The 16,936-nt window shown below is 48.5% G+C and overlaps 1 protein-coding gene across 1 annotated transcript in view; it reads left to right on the top strand.

Moving 5' to 3' along the window:
* Window positions 1–16,936, top strand: part of MTMR6 (myotubularin related protein 6) — an 80,393-nt gene that overhangs the window by 31,104 nt on the left and 32,353 nt on the right. Inside the window, exon 8 of the mRNA XM_075337377.1 lies at window positions 9,392–9,501. Within this exon, the coding sequence (XP_075193492.1) occupies window positions 9,392–9,501 (110 nt within the window). The remainder of the gene's footprint in view (window positions 1–9,391; window positions 9,502–16,936) is intronic.

A 16,936-nucleotide genomic window follows, 5' to 3' on the forward strand; every position in this document is an offset into this window, starting at 1 on the left:
TAAACGATCTGCAGGAGTTCCTGACCACACCTCCAGACACAGCAGTCATCTATGCTGAATAGGGGACCAGTGGGCCTCAGTACTGTTCACTGATGAAAGTCTATTCGCTCGGAGTATAAATGATGGCCACCAACGATATTGGAGACGTCAAGGAGAGCGCTATGCATCAGCCACTGTTGTCAGTGAGCCAGTGGTGGTGTTACAGTGTGGGCAGATGTGTCTAGTCAGTACAGAACTGCCCTACACTGTGGGACGGCCCCTACTATGGAATAACATCATTAACCTTTGTCCGGCTGAATTGTAACTATTCCGTTTTAAAATTGCAATACATTTTTTTTTCCAAAAGCCGTAGCGAGATGAAATTTCGTGACATCTCTGCAGTTTTGGTCCAGAATATATTGGCCAAATTTCAATAAAATATCTCCACCCCCTTCCAAGATAAGGGGTCGCTGTTAACGTTGTAAAATTATGCAGCCTGACGAAGGTTAATCCAGTCATTATGCCTCTGCATGAGCAACACTGACCTAATTTCATCTTCATGGATGACAATGCTCCAGCTCATTGAGTTTGTATCATTAGGGAACGGCTGCTGCAGACTGGGGCACCTCAAATAGAGCTGCTGCACTTTATCCAGACCTGAACCCCATAGAAAACCTATGGGATCAGCTGAGTCACTGTGCAGAGGCCGTAACGCTGTACCCCAGAACCTCAATGACCTGAGGCCCGCCCTTCAAGAAGAGTCGGATGCCGGCCTCCGCAGACAATAACTCCACTTTTGATTAACAGGGCGCGTCGTCGTCACCTGGAATTGTTGCTGAAGGCCACATGACAAGTTATAGAGACATTGACATTTTTTGGCGGGGGGTGTGCCATCACTGTTGTTGGCTTTTCTTTCAATAAAATGTGAGATGAGGAAATCTCCATTGCATGATTTTACTTAAAGGGGTGGTTCACCCATATTTTTTATTGTCTAGATCGATATTATATTGAGAAACAATGTTTCTTTATCGTTCCTTATGGGAGACCCAAACCATGGGTGTATAGCTACTGCCTCCGGAGGACACACAAAGTACTACACTAAGTGTAGCTCCTCCCTCCGAGCATATACACTCCCCGGATGACAAATCCAACCAGTTTCATGCTTTGTGTCAGGAGGATCAACACACACATGCATCTTCTTTTGATTTTTCCTTTTTTTCTAAAGATTTGGAAGAAAAGCGGGTCCACTGGACTCCCGGCATGTCCCTTCTCACCCCCCTGGCGGTGGTGCTGTTAAGGTTGACTTCAGGGCAGGAGCCCTTCATGCCGCGCTCCTTCACCATCCCTTAGGGGCTCTGGCTTGAAGTTAGAGCCAACACGGTTCTCACTGCCTTGCAGGAGACCGGCCTCCATCCGCAGCCCTTTTGCAGGACCCTGCTGGACGGAGCACTGAACCCCCACCCCACCCAGGGACTGGCCCCTGCCTTCTCAAAGCTAAGTATAGAGACGTTATCCAGAGGGTCCTTCTGCAATGTGGGGCACTTTTATTGGGGGGGACAGTGATTTACTTTAATACTGCTGCTTTTTACTGTGTTTCCGGCCGGTTCCACGGTTTTTACTGAGAACCGCGCCGATGATGCCTGATTGTCGGCCGCATGCATAACTCTAGGCCCCGGCTTCAGCCGCGGCCTAGTTTCGTTTCGCTCCCCTGCATGTCAGTCATGCAGGGGGACACTGCAGCGCCGCCCGCTGGCCGCTCTGCACAGGGGAGGGCACTCCTTTTTGAGGAGATGATTCCCTCCCCTGTACATCTCCTTAGCCCTCCGATTCCCGCTCCTGGGTTAACCCCGCCCCCTTTCCCTCACTCTGGCGCCATTTTCTCAGCGTTCTTAGTACACTGGTCGGCGCTGGCTGCACTGCAGAAGGAGTGAATATCTGGCTGGGGGTCCAGGCTTGGAATCCGGAGGGTACACATAATAGCGGTCTGATAAGTCACAACCTCTGGTTGTGCACTTTTATACATTCTCAGGGCAGTCTGAAGGAGTTAATTCTTTATTATAGAACCTCCTCCTCAGCAGCATGTCTCACACTAGGAGCAAGGCTCCAAGGCTGTACACTACATGCTCTGCATGCAAGCTCGTATTGCCTGAACCGGGCGCAGACCCACACTGTAATGCCTGTTCTAATGTGGTGGTGCCTCAGCCTGGAGTCCCCCCAGGCTGAACCCCCGGCTTGGGTAGCATCTTTTTCCAATGCTTTCCCATTCCTTTGCAGACTCCATTGGACAGTTGTCTCGGACGCTGCTAAGCATGCATCAGCCCCCTTCTCAGGGTGCCTCTGCTGCTCCAGCTCGCTCTGCAGAGCTCACAGAGTCTGTTTCATCTAATCCCAGACCCCGTCCTCCTAAACGGAGACGCAGGGACTCCTCTCCTTCCTCGTCCCACGGCTCTGCCTCACGGGCCGAGTCACAAGGCGAGGAGGATGCCCTTACTGTGGGCTCAGACGCTTCGTCTATGTACCCCATTGATACCGATGGTGATGCAGATGTTAGCGATTTGATAGCGTCCATTAACTCCGTTCTGGACCTTAACCCTCCAGTGTCAGAAGAACAGGCCTCTTGGGTAGAAAACCACCAGTTTATCTCACCTAAGAGAGCAGGCCACTGTGACTAAACCCAGGGCCCGTCCTGACAAACGCTTTCTTAAGCGTACTTCTGACTTACTGGGGGCTCGGACGCTCTCCATGTATCAATCCGCCTGTATCAGGGGAGCACCCCTCTTTGGCAGAAAAGCATCAGTATACCTTGCCTAAGAGAACAAGGAGTGTGTTCCTTATCCACTCCAGCATTCAGGTCACTGTGACCAAGCCCAGAGCTTGTCCTGACAGACGCTTCCCAGAGCGTGGTTCTGATGACTGTTTCCCCCTTCCACCAATGGTGGTCAAGGAATGGGCTCATTCACCAAGGGTGGACCCTCCGGGGTCTAGACTTTCAGCCCGGACAGTTGTATCAGTGGCTGACGGCTCCTCTCTGAGGATCCCACTGTCCGCCAGGTTGTCCTTCTGGCCAAATCTATATATGAGGCGGCAGGGGCCTCGTTCTCCCCATCTTTGCAGCAGTGCGGGCTCTCAAAGCCATCTCTGCTTCTCGGGAGGAGATGCATTCCCTCACCAGGGCCTTTATGCCCGAATTGGTTGCCTTAACTTCCAGGCTTCAGTCTTTTTATCCTATAGCTGGAGACTGTCACCGCACTGCGGTGGCCTCGGCTACTTCCCTCGCTATCCGCAGGTTCCTGTGGCTTCGAGAGTGGAAGGCAGATGCTTCTTAAAAAGTTCCTTGCTGGACTCCCTTTTGCTGGGACCAGTCTATTCGGTGAACAACTGGATGAAATTATTAAGGAAGCTTTTGGCAGGAAGAGTACTTCCATGCCACAACCCAGGAAACCTTCCAGGGCAGGAACCAGTCGAGGTTTCGTTCCTTTCGTTTCCTCTAACTGGTCGTCCTCTAAGCCCTCGGCCTCGTCCACTAACTCAGCCAAGGTCCGTAAACCAACTGGCGCATGAAGCCGTGTCCTAAGTCGGCAGGAGCTGCTGCCACCAGGGCAGCCTCCTCTTGATTATCTGGCCGCGCCAGTAACGTCCTTGGTCGGTGGCAGGCTCTCCCTCTTGGGCGACGTGTGGTTGCAACACGTCTTCGATCAGTGGGTGTGGGTTACCCTCTCCCACGGCTATAAGACAGATTTTTTTTCTGACAACTCCCCCCTGCTCCAAGGCCGCCGCCTTCTCACAGGCCGTGGCATTCTTGCAGGCCAATGGAGTAATTGTACCAGTTCCCGACTGGGAACGGTTCTGAGATTTCTACTCAAATCTCTTCCTAGTCCCCGAAAAGGACGGTGCTTTCCGACCTGGATCTCAAGCTTCTCAACAAGCATGTTCAGGTGCGGCAATTTTGCAGAAATCTCTGCGATCACTCTATGACCCAAGGAGATTCTTAGCATCCATCGACATCAGAGATGTCTCTCTGCATGTGCCATTCGCAGTTTCCCACCAGCGTTGGCTACGTTTTGGAATCAGAGAGGAACATTTCCAATCGTGGCTCTCCCCTTGGGTTAGCCACGGCCCCTCGTGTATTCACCAGTTGCGGTGCTGCTCCTCCAGGGGTTGGTAGTGATTCCTTACCTGGACGCCCTTCTAGTCAGGGCTTCATCCAGTGCAGACTGTCAGCGGAGTGTCTCGCTCACTCTCGCCACGCTTGCAAGTCCACTCTGACCTCGACCCAGGAACTTACGTACCTAGGGATGCAATGCGAGACTCTGCTGGCACTTGTGAAGCTGCCCTTAGTCAAACAGCAGTCTCTTCATCTGGCGGTTCGCTCTCTGCTGAGGCTCCGCCGTCATTCCATCAGGCACCTCATGCAGGTGCTGGGTCAGATGGTGGCGTCAATAGAAGCGGTTCCCCTTGCCAGTTCCATCTGCGTCCCCTGCAGCTGGACATTTTCCGCTGTTGGGGCAAGGGACTTCTTCCTTGCACAGACTGGTGGCTCTGTCGCCACAGACCAGGAGCTCTCTTTAAGTGGTGGCTTCGGCCCCTCTCTCTGTACCAGGGACACTCCTTTCTGGCCCCGTCCTGGGTGATTCTCACCACGGATGCCAGTCTATCCGGCTGGGGAGCAGTTTCTCCACCACCGAGCACAGGGCACTTGGACTCCGTCCGAATCAGCCCTCTCGATCAATGTGCTAGAAATCAGGGCTGTAGTCCTTGGACTCGCAGCCGCCTAGCGATGTTGGAAGTTCAACATATCCTTCAGTGGACGGAGGACTCCGAGTCCACCATATCCGCAGTCCACATCCCAGGCGCAGAAAACTGGGAGGCAGATTATCTCAGCCGTCGAACCGTGGACAGCGGCGGGTGAGCCCTGCATCCGGCAGTGTTCCGGTCAATTTAGCAGGCGGGGCACTCCGGAAGTGGCGGTTTACGTGGCTCGCTCCCACGATCCTCAGGCCTTGGCAGCGGACGCGCTGGTTTCAGATTGGTCCCAGTTCCGTCTGGCCTACGTGTTTCCCCCTCTAGCTCTCTTGCCCAGAGTCCTGCGCAAGATCAAGATGGAGGGCCGTCGGGTCGTACTCATCGCCCCAGGCCCAGGCGAGCTTGGTCCCCAGACCTGCTCCGTCTGTTCGTAGAGGTGCTGTGGCATCTCCCGGACCGGCCAGACGTTCTCTCAGAGGGTCCGTTTTCCACAACAATTCTGCGGCTCTCAGATTGACGGCGTGGCTCTTGAGCCCTGAATCCTTACGGCTTCAGGCATTCCTTCCGAGGTCATCTTCACTATGACTCAGGCTCGGAAGTCTTCCTCGGCCAGGATTTACCTCAGGACTTGGAGAATTTTCCTGTCCTGGTGTCGTTCTTCCGGCCATGCTCCTTGGCCGTTTTTTCCTTGCCGACCATCCTGTCCTTTCTACAGTCCGGCCTGCAGCTAGGTCTGTCCCTCATTCCCTCAAGGGACAGGTCTCGGCTCTGTCAGCATTGTTCCAGCGGCATATCGCCCGACTGGCCCAGGTGCGCACTTTCATGCAGGGCGCATCTCACATCATTCCGCCTTACCGGCGGTCTCTGGATCCCTGAGACCTTACTCTGGTCCTCATGGCCTTACAGAAACCCCCCTTGAGCCTCTTAGGGAGGTTTCGTTGTTTAGTCTTTCACAGAAAGTGGTCTTTCTGGTGGCCATAATTTAACTCAGGAGAGTCTCTTATTTGACTGTGCTCTCTTCGGAGTCTCCCTTTTTGTTTTTTTTCACCAAGACAAGGTGGTTCTCCGTACAACTCCGGGCCTTCTCCCTAAGGTGGTGTCTCCTTTCCACCTTAACCAGGACATTTCATTGTCTTCCCTTTGTTCGGCCCCTATGCATCGCTTTGAGAAAGCGTTGCATGCTTTAGCTTTGGTGCGGACGCTCCAGGATCTATGTGTCATGCACCGCTGTTTCTTAGGCGGTGCACCTCTCTTTGTGTGCTGACCACACGTCAGCGCAAGGGTCTCTCGGCTTCTAAACCGACCCTAGTTCATTGAATAGGTCGGCCATATCCGATGCCTACCAATGTTCTCAGATGCCTCCCCCGCCGGGGATTAAGGCGCAGTCGACCAGAGCCGTCGGTGCCTCTTGGGCTACGGCTCAGCAGGTCTGTCAGACTGCCACTTGGTCTAGTCTGCACACTCTTTCGAAGCACTACCAAGTGCATGCTCATGCTTCGGCAGATGCGAGCTTGGGCAGACGCATCCTTCGGACGGCTGTCGCCCATTTGTGAAGTTAGGTTTCGCCTACTTCTCAGTTTGGTTTATTTCCCACCCATGGACTGCTTTGAGACGTCCCATGGTTTGGGTCTCCCATAAGGAACGATAAAGAAAAAGAGAATTTTGTTTACTTACCGTAAATTCTTTTTCTTATAGTTCCGACATGGGAGACCCAGCACCCTCCCTGTTGCCTGTTGGCAGCTTTCTTGTTCCGTGTGTTTTCACCGGCTGTTGTTGTAGACAGAAGTTCCGGTTGTTCCGGGTTTTACTCTATCTCTACTTATGGGTGGATGTCCTCCTTCAGCTTTGGCACTAAACTGGTTGGATTTGTCATCCGGGGAGTGTATATGCTCGGAGGGAGGAGCTACACTTTTAGTGTAGTACTTTGTGTGTCCTCCGGAGGCAGTAGCTATACACCCATGGTTTGGGTCTCCCATGTCGGAACTATAAGAAAAAGAATTTACGGTAAGTAAACAAAATTCTCTTTTTCTCTCAAATACCTTGTGTTGTCAATAGTGCCTGTGAGAGGCGCTATTGCAGACCGCTGCTCCCCGTCCAGTGACGTACCCGTCCAATGCTGCCTCGTCACAGCCGTGCAGCCGGCTACATTCTGAGCCCATCTGCTCCCTCCTCCCTCACAGCACGTCTCTTGCTTGCAGCGTTCTGCGAGGAGGGAGGGGGGAGCAGGAGACGTGCTGTGCGAGGAGGGAGGAGGAGGGGGGAGCAAATGGGCTGTGACAGCAGTGAAACACCGCTCACAGCTCAGAGTCTGGAAGACTGTAGCCGGCCGCACGGATGTGACGTGGCAGCATTGGACGGGTATGTCACTGGACGGGGAGCAGCGGTCTGCAATAGCGCCTCTCACAGGCACTATTGACAACACAAGGTATTTGAGAGAAACATTGTTTCTCAATATAATATCGATCTAGACAATAAAAAATATGGGTGAACCACCCCTTTAAATGCCTGACTCTCATGATAAAATATCACTGGAGTGTGAACTTTTTTACATTTTACATATATTTCACTGAAAAGTCAAATATCCCTAAGTTTCGTGAGTAGTGTAATTGAGTCTCACCTACCAGCATCCAAATGGATCCAGTCCAGGCCAAGAAATGGCCAGCTGTCGTATTGCCAAGAAATGGCCAGCTGTCGTATTGCCAAGAAATGGCCAGCTGTCGTATTGCCAAGAAATGGCCAGCTGTCGTATTGCCAAGAAATGGCCAGCTGTCGTATTGCTGTGGCCTGTGAATGGCTGCAGCGGTCTGATGACTTGTGCAATAGATGTTTTTCTGACAACTTACTGCTCTATTCAACTGACCACTGCAGCCAATCGCAGGCTGCAGTAGTCCTGCAGCTGGTGTTATGGGGACTTATTCTGTTCCTGTTGGAGAGTTTGGTTGCCGATAGGTGAATGTCAATTAATTCATTCATTTTTACAGATTCAAGATCCTAGGGAACCTTTCTTTTTTCTCGGACAACCCCTTTAAGAAGCACTTTACTGTCTTAAGGGAGTTAAAATCTTAGTTTTCTTCAGTAGAGAAACAGATGACAAATTGGAAGGTTTTTGTTGCCCTCCTAATGGAAAATATGGGTCTGTAATGGTAAAATAACTGTCAAATAGAAGACTGCTGTATATTGTATTCCATCCACTAGGTGGCAGTGTGCCCCTCTGGTTACTGTATCTACTGCGCAGAGAATAAGGGACATCACAGAATAGCGCAGTCAGCACCGCAGTGCTGATTAACCCTTTCATGACCAACTGATTTTCCAGTTTTTGTTTTTTCCTTTCCTTCTCTCAAGAGCCATCATTTTTTCCCCCCCCCCTGACATTGACATGGGATGGATTTTTTTTGGGAGGGGCCTTACAAGCTGTAGCTTTGAATAACACAATCTATTTTACCATACAGGATACTGCAAAGCGAGGAAAAAAACAAAACAAAAAAACAGTTATGCTTTGTGTCACTGTTTTCCAAGACCTGTAATTTATTTTTATTTTTTCATTGAGTGAGATATGTGAGGCCTTGTTTAGTTGTATTTTTTAGAATAGTTTGGTTACTGAAAACCATTGATGCGTTATTGATATATAGATATATATATATATATATATATATATATATATATACATATATATATATATATATATATATATATATATATATACGGTATATATATATATATATTTTTTTTTTTTTCATTTTATTTTTTGTCATTACAGCATTTACTAAATGTTTTTTCACTTTATACTTTGGACTTTTACAGACATTGCGAGACCAAATATTTATATTTTTCATTTACTATGTAAGCTGAAGGCAGCATGCTGCAAGGGTTAGCATAGAAAATTTGAAAATTCAGGGGATACCTGTCTTGTCATAGTCCGATCTGTTGTTTTTGCTATGTTTGTTTAAGCAGCAGGACTTATCATTGCTCAGACTACAATGTCATGTGCAGGGCAGTCCGGCACGCCCCCTCCTCTGATTGACACCTCACTGTCTATGTACAATCTCTATAGACAGCCTGGTGTGGGCAGGGACAGCTCTCTGAGCTCTGCTGCATTGCTAAATCTAAAAGCTTGGTGTCAGAATGGCTGCAGCCAGTAATCTAAGTGATACATCATTGGATTTAGGGCCTCTTTCATACATCTTGCTGCTCTCAGATGAGGTAGCAAAAACCTGGTGACCGATTCCTTTTAATGGTTAACAGCAGAGATTGAAGCCTGTGGCCCCACTTGTGCTTCTAAAAACGCTGCAAAACTAAGGTTTTTGTTTGTTTCCTGTAGGATTTTTTTGGGGAGCCAGAACATTTTTTTTATAAAATGGAGCTGGATTTGTAAGTGCAAAAGCCTGACCTTTCTGCATTAAAAAAATACTGCATCAAAACTGCATAAAAAAAGGAAATAAAAAACACCTGCAGAAAAGGTGGGAAACCTGCAGTGTTCTGTACGTGCCTCATAGTCCAGAGGTGCAGCTTTTAGTGGAAACCGTCAGCAAGTTTGTTGTCAGATGACCCTCCCCTACCGCTCAGAGCAGCATATTACACCATCGACACATTTCACAGTGAAGATTTTTGTCCTCCTGACTTGCTATTATATCACTGCTATATTATTCTTCTTATTTATCCTTTTCTGCAGTTTGTGGATCAAAGAATTTATCGGTGAATGACTTCCTTAGTGGCCTAGAGAGCTGCGGATGGCTGCGTCACATCAAGGCCGTGCTGGACGCTTCAGTCTGGTTGGCAAAGGTATGGAAAGTCTGCACAGAATTAATGATATGACCGTGATCTCGCTGAATCCGGGTATGATGAACGTCTAATGTAACTATTCTTCAGTTTTCAAGTTCCCTGCTTGCTGTCAGTGAAGGCAAACCTTCATAGATTAGGGTCAGAGGCTCACGCAGCTGAAGACTTCATTAAAAGAAACTGCTCTCAACTATGCTGCATTGTCGTAAATGGTCATAAATGGAACATTCTCTAAATGGGCCATAGTCAGCAGTGGGGGCCGCAGGGATCTGTGCTAGGACCGATTCTTTTTAATCTCTTTATTAATGACCTTGTGGATGGGATTGATAGTAAAGTGTCAGTCTTTGCTGATGACACCAAACTATGTAGGATATTAAAAACTGACCTTGATAGTATAATATTACAAAAAGATCTGGATAAGATGTCAGAATGGGCAGATACTTGGCAAATGAGATTTAATGTTGATAAATGTAAAGTAATGCACCTAGGACGGAGTAATCCTATAGCTGCGTATACATTAAATGGAAGTAAACTCAGGACCACAGAACAGGAGAAGGACTTGGGTATTCTGATTACAAATAAGCTGAGCAGCAGCACTCAATGTCAAGCAGCAGCTGCAAAAGCAAACAAGATTTTAGGGTATATAAAAAGAGAGATTAGATCCCGGGATCCCAACGTATTATTACCCCTCTATAAATCACTTGTAAGGCCACATCTGGAATACGGGATCCAGTTTTGGGCTCCACATTTTAAGAAGGACATTCAGAAGTTAGAGTCAGTTCAAAGGCGGCAACTAGACTATTACAAGGAATGGAGGCCGCCCATATGATGACAGGTTGGAAAAGTTAGATATGTTTAGCTTAGAAAAAAGACGTCTCAAAGGAGATCTCATTTATATGTATAAATACATGTGTGGTCAATATAAAGGACTGGCACATGACTTATTCCTTCCGAAAACAATACTAAGGACCAGGGGGCACTCACTGCGAGTGGAAGAAAAGCGATTCCAACACCTAAATAGGAAAGGGTTCTTTACAGTTAGAGCAGTCAGACTGTGGAATACCCTACCACAAGAGGTAGTAATGGCAGATACTATAACAGCTTTCAAAAAAGGGCTGGATGATTTCCTCAGTACACACAACATTGTTGGTTATAAATGACTTAGTGACAAAATGTAGAACTGGTGGCGGAAGGTTGAACGAGATGGACCTAGGTCTTTTTTCGACCTAAGAAACTATGTAACTATGTAACTATGCTGTCAATCACATTTCCAGGCCAAGTCTAATAGTAAACAAAGAGGTTTCCATTCAATGAAAGCAAGCAGAGAGTTAAAAGTGCTGAGGAGTGTAAAGTATATTACAGAGTCAAATAACTTTAGCGCGCATCTTCTACTAGATTTCACAATACAAGCTGCTTACATAATGAATAAAAATCTATGACCTCATGAGGCTGGTGTGCTTACTTTGGAAACCTATGACCTGATGAGGCTGGTGTGCTTACTTTGGAAACCTATGACCTGATGAGGCTGGTGTGCTTACTTTGGAAACCTATGACCTGATGAGGCTGGTGTGCTTACTTTGGAAACCTATGACCTCATGAGGCTGGTGTGCTTACTTTGGAAACCTATGACCTGATGAGGCTGGTGTGCTTACTTTGGAAACCTATGACCTGATGAGGCTGGTGTGCTTACTTTGGAAACCATTGACCTGATGAGGCTGGTGTGCTTACTTTGGAAACCTATGACCTGATGAGGCTGGTGTGCTTACTTTGGAAACCTATGACCTGATGAGGCTGGTGTGCTTACTTTGGAAACCATTGACCTGATGAGGCTGGTGTGCTTACTTTGGAAACCTATGACCTGATGAGGCTGGTGTGCTTACTTTGGAAACCATTGACCTGATGAGGCTGGTGTGCTTACTTTGGAAACCTATGTCAGGATAACTGTACAATCCTGATATATTAAGATGGGAGTTTTATGAGATGGGCTCGTAAAATGTTAATTTTGATATCAGGCAGGAAATATTCTAAAACAGATTATACAGTCATTCTGACTTGGATTTTCAAAGTAAGTACACCAGTCCCATGAAGTCTAAGGTAGCTACTTAATATTGCATGCAGTTTGTATTGTGGAATTTGGTGACAGATCTCCCTTACACAATGATCTAGATGAACAGACTGGCTGTATCTGGGCAGTGCGATCTATAGTCCTGCATGTCTTGAAAGAACCCATTATCTCAACATTGTCAATATGGGAAGATCTGCCTCAGTGGGCAGACAATAATGGTTCTTTTTTTTTTTTTTTTTTGGATGCTGAGAATAATCCTTTGACTAATTCCCAAACACCAAAGCCACTGGTCACTGTGCCTGTCGGTGCTGTCATGCAAGCGCTGCATGCTGTACACTAAGAACAACGGCGGGCCTTGGTGCTAGGGAGAGGGGAGCAAGGTCACCTGAGGCTATTTCCTGCACTCCCTAACATCCCTATACGGGTTATTTCATCCCGTTGCTGATCACGTGCCTGGTCCCTCGCTTGCACTGAACGCACCCTGGCTAGTGAGAAGGCTGGTGAGATCACTAGTCTCACCTCTGCAATAATCCAACACAAGGGTAGGAAGCCAAACAGTGGGAAACAAAACACAAATAAGAAAACACTCGAAGCAATTCCAAAGCAGCTAACACCACAGCTGCAGTTGTCACAAAACTTCAGCTTCTTCCAGAGATTGGCTCTTTCCAAAGTGGACAGCTTAGATATGAGAATCTATAACTGGCATCAGATGTTAAGACACGTGACTATTTATAGTGAAGGGGAATGGTCACAAAGAGATGCTCCTGGGATCAAGGCTCCAAAGGATAGTCAGAAAAGAGTCCTTAACCCCTACAGCACCAATGAAATCTAATACATTTAAACATAATGTGAAGACCTGCGCACAATAAGGCTCTGTGACCTTCTAGTCCCAGACAAGCCAGAGATCCCCTCAGAGTGGGGCACCCCCATGACAGATGCCTTTCACACTGCTGCAGAACATTACAGGCCCCACAAAGCCTAAAATATCTCACTTATGCTCTTATTAGTCAGGAACCTGAATATAGGTGTCCATAGGGTGAGACTGCCACATCAAAAAGATCATGCAATCTGCAGGTGACATCTTATAGAGCGGGGGGAGCTGATCAGATAAACAGTTTTGGGGGAGAAGATTTGGGATAACTCGTGTGCTACTCACGTCTATCCATGCTTATTCTGGGCTTTATCAGTCCAGTGGGCGGTTCTTATACTAATAGGACCTCCCACTGGACTACAGTGCCCAGAATTAACTGATCTTTAAATTAATTAAAGAAGTTGTCCAGTTACCAAAACTGATTTTTTTTTTTTCTTGATAAATCTTGCTAATATGTGCCCCTCAACACATCTATTATGTTTTTTCAGCAAAATTAGGTTTTATTGTGCACTAGCAGCACATGCTCATTGCTGGCTCCAGCTCTGATGGGGTTAATCTCTCCTCTGACTTCCTGTGTTCAGTTCCTACAAGTTCCAGAATTCTTTGTGGCTCTAGGGCGGTGTCTGGCTTATCTAACACACCCATTGTGTCTAATACACCCACTCTGCTCCCACCCAAACCCTCCTCCCTGCCTCTTCCCAGTGGATGCACTGAGATCAATCACACAGAGACAGCAGCAGCTCTACACAGCCAGGGGAAGAAAGTGTGTGTGCGCGTATATACAGTGTGTGTGTATGTGTGCGCGTATATACAGTGTGTGTGTATGTGTGCGCGTATATACAGTGTGTGTGTATGTGTCCGCTTTACCTTGGCTGGTGATCCAATTTTGGGGGACCCCGTGTTTTTTGTTTTAAATTATTTATTTAATTTAAAATAACAGCGTGGGGTGCCCTCTGTTTTGGATTACCAGCCAAGGTGAAGCTGCCAGCTGTGGTTTGCAGGCTGTAGCCGTCTGCTTTACCCTAGCTGGCTACAAAAGATAGGGGGACCGCATGTCATTTTTTTAAATTATTTATTTTTTGGCTAAATACAAGGCTAAGCACCCCTTAGTGCCACATGAAAGTCACAAATGGGTGCCAGCTTAGAATATGCAGGGGGTAAGACATTATATATGTATTTCTTATCTATCCATCCATTCATTCATTCATCCCTCTATCCCTCTGTCTCTATATCTATCTATTCATCTCTATATCTACTAATCTATTTATCTTTCTTGCTGCTTCCGTTTTTTGCGGTCCGCAAAAAAAACCGGAAGGTACACAGATGTCACACGGATGCCACTAGGATGCATCCGTGAAAAAAGGACCGTTTTTTGTGGCCCGCAAAAACGGAACAGTCATGTGAATGTAGCCTTAACAGCAGTCGCTGCCTGCTGCCGATCACATGTGACCGTGTGCAGGCTGTGTGTACAGGAGTTCAGCTGAGTTCAGATCAGTTGACTCAAGTGTCGGCCGATCAGGCTGGGGCCACACGGGGATTACTGCGATTCCCTCGCATTACACTCGGCTCACGCTCAGTACAGCAGAGCTGAGTGTCATGCGTGTGTCCCTGCGACTGAGGTCCGACTCTGCGAGCAGACCTAAGCAGCGGGGGCGGACCGGCACTCGAGGGGTGGGCCAGCACTGAGGAGGGGTGGGAGGGATTTCTCTCACTCTCTCCTCCGTAGTCCACCGATGTACCGCAAGTGCAGTGCGATTTTTCTCTCACCACATACACTTGAATGGGTAAAAGAGAGAGTCTTGCATTACAGTGGCAGCATGCTGCGATTGTTTTCTCGGTCCAATTAGGGCGGAGAAAATAATCGCTCATGTGCGCTGACACACAGGCTAATATTGGTCCGAGTGGAATGCGATGTTTGATCGCACTCCACTCGCACTGTTTTTCTCGCTGTGTGGCTTAGACCTTACTTGTTCTATGTCCCCCTGCATCCATCGCAGCGTGTGCAGGCTGGAGTTCAGCTGAGTTCAGATCAGCTGACTCCAGTGCTGGAGTGAACTCCGCTGACCTCACAGCCCGTACACGCTGCAATGGATGCAGGGGGACACAGAACAAGTAATCGGCCGACACTGGAGTCATCTGATTACTTGGGATGAATTGAGCAGTAAAATGCTCTGGTGCTCAATGGGCGAAGCCCATGTCGATTTTTTTTTTTTTTAAAAAATTCATTAAAAATAAAAAATAAAAAAAAAAAACACATTGTTTGTGGGCTCCCGCTGCATTTTCTATTGTTAAGGGTAACCCAAGCAGCTACTGGCTGCTAACCACCGCTGCTTGGTGTTACTTTCACTGGCAATAGAAATCCAGGGAAGCATTTTTTTTTATAAAGGTTTTTGCCTGAAAACTTTTTTAAAAAAATGACGTGGGCTTCGCCATATTTTTGTATGCTAGCCAGGTACAACTAGGCAGCTGGGGATTGGAATCCGCAGTGAAGGGTGCCCAAACTTTCTGGGCCCCCCGCTGCGAATTGCAGTCCACAGCCGCCCCAGAAAATGGCGCTTTCATAGAAGCGCCATCTTCTGGCGCTGTATCCAACTCTTCCAGTGGCCCTGGTGGCAGGTGGCACGCTGGGTAATAAGGGGTTAATACCAGCTATGTTTTACCAGCTGGTATAAAGCCCGAGATTCTTAATGTCAGGCCAAGTTTGACCTGGCCATTAAGAATCTCCAATAAAGGGTTTAAAAAAAAAAAAAAAAAAAGACCACACAGAGAAAAATACTTTATTAGAAATAAATACACAGACACAGTAGGGACTCCATGTTTATTACTCCCTCTCACCCCTCCACGATGGAGAGATTTCTGTACTGACCATGCCAGGAGAGAGCGAGGGAAAAGAGAGAGAGAGCGAGGGGGGGAGGAAAAGAAAGCGAGGGGGGGAGGAAAAGAGAGCGAGGGGGGGAGGAAAAGAGAGCGAGGGGGGAGGAAAAGAGAGCGAGGGGGGGGAAAGAGAGCGCAGGGGGGAGGAAAAGAGAGCGAGTGGGGGGGAGGAAAAGAGAGCGAGTGGGGGGGAGGAAAAGAGAGCGAGTGGGGGGGAGGAAAAGAGAGCGAGTGGGGGGGAGGAAAAGAGAGCGAGTGGGGGGGGAGGAAAATAGAGCGAGTGGGGGGGGAGGAAAATAGAGCGAGTGGGGGGGGAGGAAAATAGAGCGAGTGGGGGGGGAGGAAAATAGAGCGAGTGGGGGGGGAGGAAAAGAGAGCGAGTGGGGGGGGAGGAAAAGAGAGCGAGTGGGGGGGGAGGAAAAGAGAGCAAGTGGGGGAGGAAAAGAGAGCGAGGGGGGGAGGAAAAGAGAGCGCGGGGGGGAGGAAAAGAGAGCGCGGTGGGGAGGAAAAGAGAGGGGAGAGGAGAGAGGGATAAGAGGGTGCCAGAGAAGAGGGGGAAGAGGGGAGGGGGAGAAGAGTGGGGGGAGAGAAGAGAGTGGGGAAAGAACAGGGGGGGGGGCAGAGGTGCTCTGTCACCAACTGTCTCCACTCTGTGACTTGTGGTGCAGGTGACAGAGTGCAGACAGTTGGTCCCATGCAGCAGGACAGATGGCAGAGCACAGCGGTGACATGCCTGTCAGTGTCTTGCTGCTGGGAGGAGCAGATGATCACACTGCCCGACACCGGCCGCTCTCCTGACATCGCAGCAGAGCGGGCGGGTGGACAGTGTGATGACATACTTACGTGCAGGGGGGGATTCAGCTGAAGAAACCCCCCCCCCTGTACTGCACACTGGCGCCCCGTGCCTCACCATCTGCAGGACGCCGGCTCCACACTGACGTCCTCCGGATCCTCCCCTCGATGCTGGGCTGTGATGTGCGGTAGTTACCGCCCACAGCCCTGTCACTCAATCTGAGTGGTGCCAGCCTCCTCTGACGTACCTGACGAGTTTGAGAGCCCGGAAATGCCGGGACGTCAGAGGATACTGGCGGCCACAGCTCCAGGGAATCATGTGACCGGCACTGAGCGTGCAGCATAGCACCGCTCAGTGCCAGAACTGGAAACAGAAGCCAATGGAGAAAACGCCTAGAATGGTAAGTAGAACTCCTACAGAAAATAAAAAAATGGGTGAACCACCCCTTTAAGCATAAGTTATCCTGAATCTTTTTCAGTAATTAAGCAATCTTCTCCGCTCCTCCTGCTCTAGATCGTGATGCCTTCAGATTGGACGGCATTTTCAATGTGACGGGTTCCCTTTAAATATTATTTGTTCAAACCCAATGACAGCCTGATGCCAGATGTGGTGGAAATGAAGGCTGAAATCAGCCAGGATCAGTCCTTTAGCCCTGCAAGAGATAAGCAGTGTCTGCTTGTTACACTCTTCCCCAAAAAAGACTATGCACACTCACCTGGGTGAGCATGCATGTGCATAGGGGATTCAGAGAGAATAGTTTTTGGATTAACCAGCATGTGGCCTTAACATATAGACATACATAGTGCGACCGCACTTAGAATACTGTGTACAATTC

This window comes from Anomaloglossus baeobatrachus, chromosome 2 (genome assembly GCF_048569485.1).
Source record: "Anomaloglossus baeobatrachus isolate aAnoBae1 chromosome 2, aAnoBae1.hap1, whole genome shotgun sequence".
NCBI classification, from domain to species: domain Eukaryota; kingdom Metazoa; phylum Chordata; class Amphibia; order Anura; family Aromobatidae; genus Anomaloglossus; species Anomaloglossus baeobatrachus.